A 9,062-nucleotide genomic window follows, 5' to 3' on the forward strand; every position below is an offset into this window, starting at 1 on the left:
ACCCCCAGTCTACGTTAAAAACGTCTATAAAATATGTCGTGTACTATACAGGTAACGATACTGCCTGAGAGACGTACTCCAACACTTTGCAAATATTCTTGAAATCACTTCTCTAGAATATAGTTTCTGAAGGAAATGGTCTCCGGAGCAGACTGCGAAATGCCAACTCAATTAGACAGTCTCGACCACGAGGCGAGCGGTATTTATTGGAATGCGCAGCTCCGTGGTGCCAAGCATGCCAGCTTCCCACCTCCGAAGCCCGCCCCCGTCATTCGATCGCTAGCGAAAAGCATCGCCCTCCCACCGTCGGCCTCGTCGTCGTCGGTCAACAAGGTCATCATACTACGGGCGGCGTGGGCGATCGTACTTGGGCGGTATTGTGACACAGACGACATCTGCTTTGGTGCCTCCGTGTCAAGCCCGGAGGGCACCATTTCCGACGGTCCGCTGGTTGTCCCGGTCCGGCTGTACCTCGACCCCAAGCAGACGGTCGCGGATTTCCTGTGCAATGTGCAGGCGCACGCGTCAGGCATGATTCCTCACGAGCAGCAGTTCGGGCTGCAGAATATGACGGAACTCCTTGGCGAGGATGCGCAGGCGGCATGCAACTTCTCAAGCCTGCTGGTTGTCCGCGCGGCGGATCCCATCATGGCCTACCCTGCCGCGATGGCAGGCTACTCGCTGGTTGTGCACGCGCTCTTGCATGACATGGATGCCGTCGAGCTCTCCGTCACCTACGACTCAGGCTTGCTGGCGGATGCCCAAGTCACCGCGCTGTCCCACCACTTTGATCGCGTTCTTCAGCAGCTGCTCTCGCTGGGCGAGACCGGCACGCTGCTCCGCGATGTGTCCCTGGCGGGCGAATGGGACCTGCAACGGGCGATAGCCACCAACGCTGATACTCCCGAGGCTGTTAATACCTGTCTGCATTATATAGTTGAGAGGCAGGCGCGACAGCGGCCAGACGCGCCGGCCATTTGTGCGTGGGACGGGAAGCTCACATACGGCGAACTCAACACCGCAGCGGAGCGTTTAGCTCGCCGTCTTGCCGGTGAAGTGTCAGCTGAAGTCCTGGTACATGTATGCTTTGAAAAATCTGTCTGGTTTTTTGTTTCTATTCTCGCTATTAATAAAGCCGGCGGGGCCTGGGTCCCGCTGGACCCCTTACATCCAACCCAAAGACATCAAGAGCTCGTACACCAGACCAAAGCAAAGCTGGCGTTGACGTCGACTGCAAATGTGGATATATGCAAGAGCCTGGGGCTGGCCGTCATCGAGGTCAACGCGGCCTTGGATAAAGCCTTGGCCAATGATGAAGGCAGGGCAGACTTGCCATCGCAGCTGCCGACAGCATGCGAGGTGACCTCTCGAAACGCAGCGTATGTTCTATTCACATCTGGTAGTACCGGAACCCCTAAGGGGCTGGTAATAGAGCACGGGTCAGTTTGTACTAGCCAGGTCTCCCTCGGGATGAGTCTTGGCTTGACAACAGAAACGCGTTTTTTGCAGTTTGCCTCCTACGTCTTCGATTCATGTATCGGAGAAATCATTTCTACTCTACTGTTCGGCGGATGTGTGTGCGTGCCCTCGGATGAAATGCGGTGGACCGGCATTCCCGACTTCATTCGCGATACACAAGCAAACTCAGCATTACTCACGCCGTCCTTCATTCGTACCATAAAGCCGACAGATGTTCCCAGTCTAAGACTGTTGATCACAGCATCAGAATCACCTGGTCAAGATATGTTGAACACTTGGCTTGGCCACGTACGCCTATTCAATGCCTGGGGCCCGGCGGAAATATGCTGCATTGCCACGCTGCATGAGTGGAAGTCGGCCAACGAATCGCCAATGACTGTGGGAAGGCCGATGAACGGATCCTGCAGTTGGATTGTCGACCCAGAAAATCATAACCGCTTGACGCCGATCGGCTGCGTAGGCGAGCTCGTCGTTCAAGGCCCAACAATCCTGCGCGAGTATCTATCGAACCGAAGGAAGACAGAGGAGTCTATCATAACGCCAGTGCCGGCTTGGATGCCGCGTCGAATTCCAGAGACAGAATGGGATCGGTTCTTCAAAACGGGCGATTTAGGATTTTACAACCCAGATGGAACTATAGAGTTTGTCGGCCGGAAAGACACGCAGGTGAAAATCCGGGGCCAACGTGTTGAGCTAGAAGAAGTGGAATTCAATATACGGACTAAGTTAGAGCCTGAGGGGATCAAGCAGGTGGCTGTGGATGTCTTACGGACAGAGGCTGGAACGAATCTTGTAGCCTACCTCTGCTTCAGCTGGGACACCAAGCGAGCGAGCAGGGATGGGCGAGACAGTATGGACGACCTTTTCCTACCAATGACAGAGGAGGTGGAAAGACTGGTACTGGATTTAACAAAAGCGCTAAGGGTGAAGCTGCCCAGCTATATGGTGCCGAATATGTATGTGCCATGTCGGTATATGCCCTATTCGACGAAGCTGGACAGAAAAACGCTACGGGGAAGGACAGCGGCACTGGACAGAGACAGTATGGCCAGATACTCGCTTGTGGACTCCGAAAAGCAAGCACCGAAAACAGCGTCAGAAACCCAGATGCAACAGCTGTGGGCTTCGGTCCTCAAGGTACCGGCAGAATCAATCGGTAGGAACGATAATTTCCTACAGATCGGCGGAGACTCGATCAGCGCCATCCGTCTGGTATCACTGGCCCGAAGCTGCCACGGTATTGACTTGACGATGACGTCTATCTTCGAGGATGCTCGGCTGTGGCGCTTGGCCGCCACAGTAGGCTCGGCTGCTGCCATCAGTGCGCCGCCGCCGCCATTCAGCCTGCTACCAGATGGCCGCGCCGCCGATTTTCTGGACCAGGCGTCGAGGCATTGCGGCCTGTCTGAGAACCAGGCTATCGAGGATGCCTACCCATGCACGCCACTCCAGGAAGGTCTCATGGCGCTCGCCGTCAAGCAGCCCGGCTCGTACTTGACCACGTGGGTGTATAAATTGTCCCCACATGTGAACGTCACACGATTCAAAGATGCCTGGGAGCGGACCGTAGCTCTCTGTGATGGCCTACGGACGCGAATCATCCTGGCAGATGGTGGCTCATTCCAGATTGTTCTCAAAGATGACGTGGCATGGGAGGCATGGGAGTCACCGGAAGGCGGGGGAATCGACTCCGTCGTGGACCTCGCCGTCGGGGAAACCCACAAGACGGAGATGTCAACGGGTTCGCGACTCTGGCGGTATGCGCTGACGGAGGGAGCCGACGGTCAGAGGTACTTCATCTTGATCGGACACCATGCCGTGTTTGACGGCTGGAGTGTCGGTCTTATTATGCAACAGCTGAAGTGCTTGTACCAAGATGCCACGGCCCCCACGTTGGAGCCATTCTCGCGCTTCATGCAATACGTCGGGGGTCTTGACCGCGAGGCGAGCGAGAGGTACTGGACGGCGCAGCTCCATGAGGCCAGTAAGGCGGCCTTTCCGTCTCGCAAGCCTGGTGTGCCCAACACTACCGGGAGCTCTGTGCTCCGAACTGTGACGAATCTCATTGCCCTCCCCCCGTCCGCGACATCGGTTACTAAGGCTACAGTCTTGAGGGCGGCCTGGGCAATTGTACTTGCGCGGTACTGTGATACGGACGATATATGCTTCGGAGCTTCGATCTCGGGTCGCCAAGCGCCTGTCCCGGGCCTGGACAGCGTGTCTGGCCCGCTGGTGGCCACCGTCCCAGTCCGGTTCCGCCTCGACTCTAAGCAAAAGGTGGCCGACTTCTTACTCCGGGTGCAAGCGCATGCGTCCGGCATGACTCCACATGAACAATTCGGACTGCAAAATATGACTAGGCTCAGCGAGAATGCGCGAGAGGCGTGCGACTTCGCCAACGTGCTGGTCATTCACCCGGCCGAGATCCTCGATGGGTTCCACACGGTGGATTCCATCATGAGCCCCGTAGCGAGGACGGGTATGTCGTCCGCGTACGAGTACTTTGGCTACCCGCTGGTTGTGCACGCGTTCTTGCGCGAGAAAGACGTCGAATTCGCCGCCACGTACGATACGGCATGGATGGTAGAGGCGCAGGTCACGGCGCTGTACCACCACGTTGATCACGTCGTCCAGCAGCTGCTCGCGCCCGGGGAGACGCTGCTGCGTGACGTTTCCCTGGCCGGCCCATGGGACCTACAGCTGGCCACGGCCTGGAATCAGGAGGGACCTGAGGCTATCGACGACTGCGTTCATTACATGATTACGAAACAAGTGCGAAAACAACCCGAGGCGCCCGCTATCTGCGCGTGGGACGGTGAACTCACATATGACAAGTTGGACGCTGCGGCAAATCGCTTGGCACGCTACCTTATCAAGGAGCAAGGTGTGGTGATAGAAGACCTGGTGCATGTGTGTTTTGAGAAGTCACTCTGGTTCTATGTCGCAATTCTAGCTATCAATAAGGCTGGCGGTGTCTGGGTGCCACTAGACCCATCACATCCGATCCAAAGGCAACAAGAGATAATACGACAGACCGGGGCTAGGCTTACTCTCACATCAGCGACAAATGCTGAGAGGTGTGTAGGGCCAGCGGTTGTCAAGGTGACAGCAGCCCTAGATAAGACCTTGGCCGACGATGAAGCAAGGACTGGGTCGCATATTCAACTGCCGCCTGTGACGGCACAGAATGCCGCCTACGTGCTGTTTACGTCTGGCAGCACAGGGACGCCTAAAGGACTAGTCATGGAACACGGATCGGTGTGCACTAGCATGGTCGCTATTGCAGCCAGGCTAGGCCTGACACCAGACGTGCGCATGTTACAGTTCGCATCTTACGCCTTTGACGTATTCGTGTTTGAATCAATATGTCTACTCATCTCTGGAGCCTGCATCTGTGTGCCGTCTGAAACGGCCCGCCTAACAAATCTGGAGGAGTTTATCAACACAAGGGCAGTTACCTGGGCCGACTTAACACCCACGTTTGCTAGAACGATCGACTCGAACAAAGTTCAAAACTTACAAGCCCTAGTGGTCGGAGGCGAAGCGGCAGGTCAGGATACCATAAGGAAATGGGTTGGCAACAAAACGCGGTTGATAAATGCCTGGGGCCCGGCAGAGACGTGTGTCATCAGCGCCTGTCATGAGTACAAATCCGTGAACGACTCGCCGCAAACTATAGGACGGCCTTTGGGCGGATCCTGCTGGATCGTCGAGCCGGGAGACCATGAGCGTCTCACGCCGATTGGGTGTGTGGGAGAAATAGTGGTCCAGAGCCCAACCGTCTTGCGCGAGTATTTAGCAGATCGAAAGAAAACAGAGGCAGCTATAAAAGCAGTACCGGCATGGATGCCGCGACGCACAGAAGCAAAATATGGCCGTATCTACAAGACTGGAGACCTGGCATTCTACAACCCAGACGGGACGATAGAGTTCGTCGGCCGAAAGGATTTACAGGTAAAGATCCGGGGTCAACGAGTGGAATTAGGAGAGGTAGAACATAACATCCAAACGGCACTGGATGGGATTGAGCAAGTAGCTGTGGACGTTTCACGGACAGAGGCTGGAGGAGTGAGTCTTGTTGCTTACCTCTGCTTCAACCGAGAGACCAGCCTAGCGGGCAAAAAAAGGAGGCATGCTGCGATGCATGGCAACGGCTTGAATGAAACCAATACAGTCAACGGAGTCAACGGAGTCAACGGCACAGACAACCTATTTCTACCCCTAACAGACCAGATGGAAAAGCAAGTGCGGGACCTGGTCAGAGCGTTGAGAGGGAAGCTGCCTGGCTATATGGTACCAACGATATTCATCCCGTGCCGGTATATGCCATTCATCACAACAACAAAGCTAGACCGGAAGAAACTGAAGCAAAAGACGGCAGAGCTGGATAGAGAGAGCATAGCGAGGTATTCGCTAGTGGAGTGTGAGAAGAAACAACCACCCGAGACAGCGGAAGAAATGCAGATGCAGCAGCTATGGGCGTCGGTCCTCAAGGTGCCGGCAGAGACGATAGGCCGGGATGACAGCTTTTTACAGGTTGGGGGGGACTCAATTACTGCGATTCGCCTCGTGATGCTGGCACGCCGTCAGGGTATTACTTTAACGGTACCGTCTATCTTCCAGGACGCTCGGCTATCGCGCCTGGCCTCAATGAGTATGACAGTGCAGTGATTGAAATTGTGGGCACAACTTAGAGCAATGATAGTTTCTACCATGATTATTTGGAAGTATAGCGGTATCGAGGTTTGAGTGTTTTACGATGTGAAGGGATCGGCTTCGGTCTCAACTCTGCTTTCATTGTCAATTGGTAGCTTTCATTTGCGACTGTATACCTACGCTTCCAACTAACGATCAACATAAGTTGCCCACGGCCGCAGCCATGTATGGCTCGAGACCAGATCAGACTTTGGCACTCTTAGCCATTGATACCCTGACAAATTCGATAAGTAATTCATCATAATTTGAAAGAACCGATAGTGAAAAGTCCATTCTTCCCTGATTGGAGTCATTGGTTTCAATGTCGTGTTTGAACGGCAGCTTTCGGTACAGGCGCAGAAGGAAATGACACTCAGTGCCCCTATATCCATCACTGATTGTACTTGGAAACTCCAGTGTCTCCCGCGTAAATCACCTCGAGAGCCCTGTGCCCTGATGTGCCAACTCGAAGTTTCTTAAGTTGACTTTGTTCTGTGTTTGTTGATGGACTGCGGTAGCTAGCTGGGGCCATGTAGCCACGTTCATGCCTAGTCCCGGCTGGGTTACGCGACGTGAGCTTGCTGCATGAGGGCTCAGCAGCAAACCTATAAGGCTTTCGGGACGGAACCTGATATGCTTGGGCTGGTGGTGGTGGGAGCATGCTATTGGCTCCGGGTCCTGCGGCGCAGCAGCAGCAACGCTCGAGTGTCCGGCCGTCCTGGCGCGCACGCATTGGGATGTTTTGCGAAGTCTGGTTGAATGAGGTGCTATGCAAGGATTCCGGTATCTCCTTTAGGGTTTCTTCAAGGTTTTCATCATTCATCGCCTGGGGTAGGTCTCTGGCGATGACATCGAGACCAAGCAAGACCTCCGGCAGTCTTCAACGAGCCTAAGCTCGGGTGTCCGCTTCGCAGCCACAGTATCTCCGAATTAGTTCAAAGGAAACAGGGGGAATATAAGAAAACATTCTATGAGATAAGCTGCTCGGATACCCTGCTATAGAACAACCTCCTATGGGATAACCTGCTGTAATATAACCTTCTGGGGGATAATTTCCTTCAGAATAATTAGCTATAGGATAGTCTCTCGTAGAACAAATCTATATAGGGATGAAGCCACAGGGGGCTCTGCAACGACGTGTTGTCATTTTTGAGAGTATGGCGGTGTTGTTCCAATAGTGTATGTGAAGTCGACCAATGCGACAATTCTGCCCTTATTTGCTCCATACATACCAAATTTTTTGAATTTCGACTGGACCTGATGATGCCACTTCTCAATTCTCCCATCTATGTCGACTCTGATGTGCCCCTGCTCGCTTCATGATTCCGCCTGCGAATCAGCGTACAGGACCTCACGTGGCCCTGGCAACGCTCCAAGATGTGACGGTATTGTTCCAACGACCTCAATCATAGTGTGTCCTACCCAGCTCAAGAAAGAGGTAACTCGCCGGCTCACAGCAGCGGGACATGAAAATAACCTGATTCTGCTGCCGGTAACATCATTTAGGACGAAGGGTAGCCCGCGAGTTAAAGACACACAACGCTATTTCCGCATTTTCTCAGTTGCTGAGAACCCTATCATCAGAATTGCGACGGCTTCGAGCGATTCGACAAACGGTAGAGGCTCAGGTGTGGAACAAGAGATACATTCGGAAGAAAATCTCTCAAGATGATGGTCAGAATTGGTGCTCTCGGCGTGAAATCGAATTTGCCTTCTTGATTCGCCGCCGATGTAGAAATGGAAAAGGGCCTGAGGAGTCCACATAGCAACACAAGGCGGACATGGCAGGTTTTCCCCCACGAATCATGTAGTTCATCTTTTCAATCTATTACCCAATTTCAACATGTTTACCCAAGGCAAGATCTTAGTCTCAGGCTTGCAGGGACGTACATCAACCTCGATAGCAATCTGACTCAGCCTTAGGGCAGCAAGGCTACTAGTCCTCCGAGCGACATACACATGATAGGAGAAAACAAAGTCAGCTTCTCCGAAACTAGGCTGATCGGATAGTATTTCCTGGTAAAAAGGGAGGAGAATTGAGAAACAACAATACGATTGGTACGAAAAGAGCAACATCTTGCATAGAAGTATCCTGTTAATAGACCAGCATGGTCACCAAGAGGACCACAGGAGTGCGGCCTGGTAAACCCATGCTCAGAGGAACTACACTACCACTTGACTATTTCCGAGTCACATCTTCATCTCTGAGCCCTTTCATCACGCTCTCGTGACCACGGTCCTCCAGGCTAGTTCATTAGTATCGCCTCCTCCAACCATTAATTCCTCTCATGGACTTCATCAAGCCGAGTTACGGTAAGGCCAACAACAATATACCCGTCCTCCTTCCACAGCATGGATTCACCAATACCACACAGTAAAGAGATCAACACACGCCGTCACAATAAATCACCAAACGAAAGCCCAACGCCCGAGCCACCTCTACACAAATCTTGTGGCTCACACAGACCAGGTCCCAAATCAGAAAACGCTTGAGTAAAGAACAAGTCGAGAAGTGAGTAGGGGCCAAGAAACGAAACCTTCCAGTCGTCTCAAATAAATCGTGTTCGCGTGAGAGAAAGAAGTAGAAAAAAAGAGCATACGGCTATTACAAAGGAAGATGCATACCCCCGTTTCCCTCTCCCCGGGCCCTTGCCCTTATTTGCGCTGTGCTCCAAGAACCATCCAGATCAAGATCATTACAATGCGGGCCGTTCGTTTTGTGATCGCAAACCCCTCCCCTTTCTATACATACTATCCACCGTCCAGCTTCTTTCCCCGGTCTCTCCGAGGGATCTCTATAGGGTCCTGAGCCCCGCCCATGATTCCATCTATTGTGCACATATGCGTATGTGCATGTGCATTTACTTGTGTGAGGCTGTCCGGCCCCC

At 53.2% G+C, this 9,062-nt stretch overlaps 1 protein-coding gene across 1 annotated transcript; it reads left to right on the forward strand.

Annotated features, from left to right (window-relative positions):
- Positions 1–159: 159 nt before the first annotated feature.
- Positions 160–6,150, forward strand: J7T55_012157 (uncharacterized protein; the record flags this gene model as incomplete). Its single annotated transcript, XM_053137015.1, has 3 exons — positions 160–1,080; positions 1,204–1,443; positions 1,510–6,150. 3 exons carry the CDS (start codon positions 160–162, stop codon positions 6,148–6,150), a joined length of 5,802 nt encoding a protein of 1,933 aa, XP_052999958.1.
- Positions 6,151–9,062: the final 2,912 nt, after the last annotated feature.

This window comes from Diaporthe amygdali (genome assembly GCF_026229845.1).
Source record: "Diaporthe amygdali strain CAA958 chromosome Unknown NODE_2_length_3802984_cov_64_841326, whole genome shotgun sequence".
NCBI classification, from domain to species: Eukaryota; Fungi; Ascomycota; class Sordariomycetes; order Diaporthales; family Diaporthaceae; genus Diaporthe; species Diaporthe amygdali.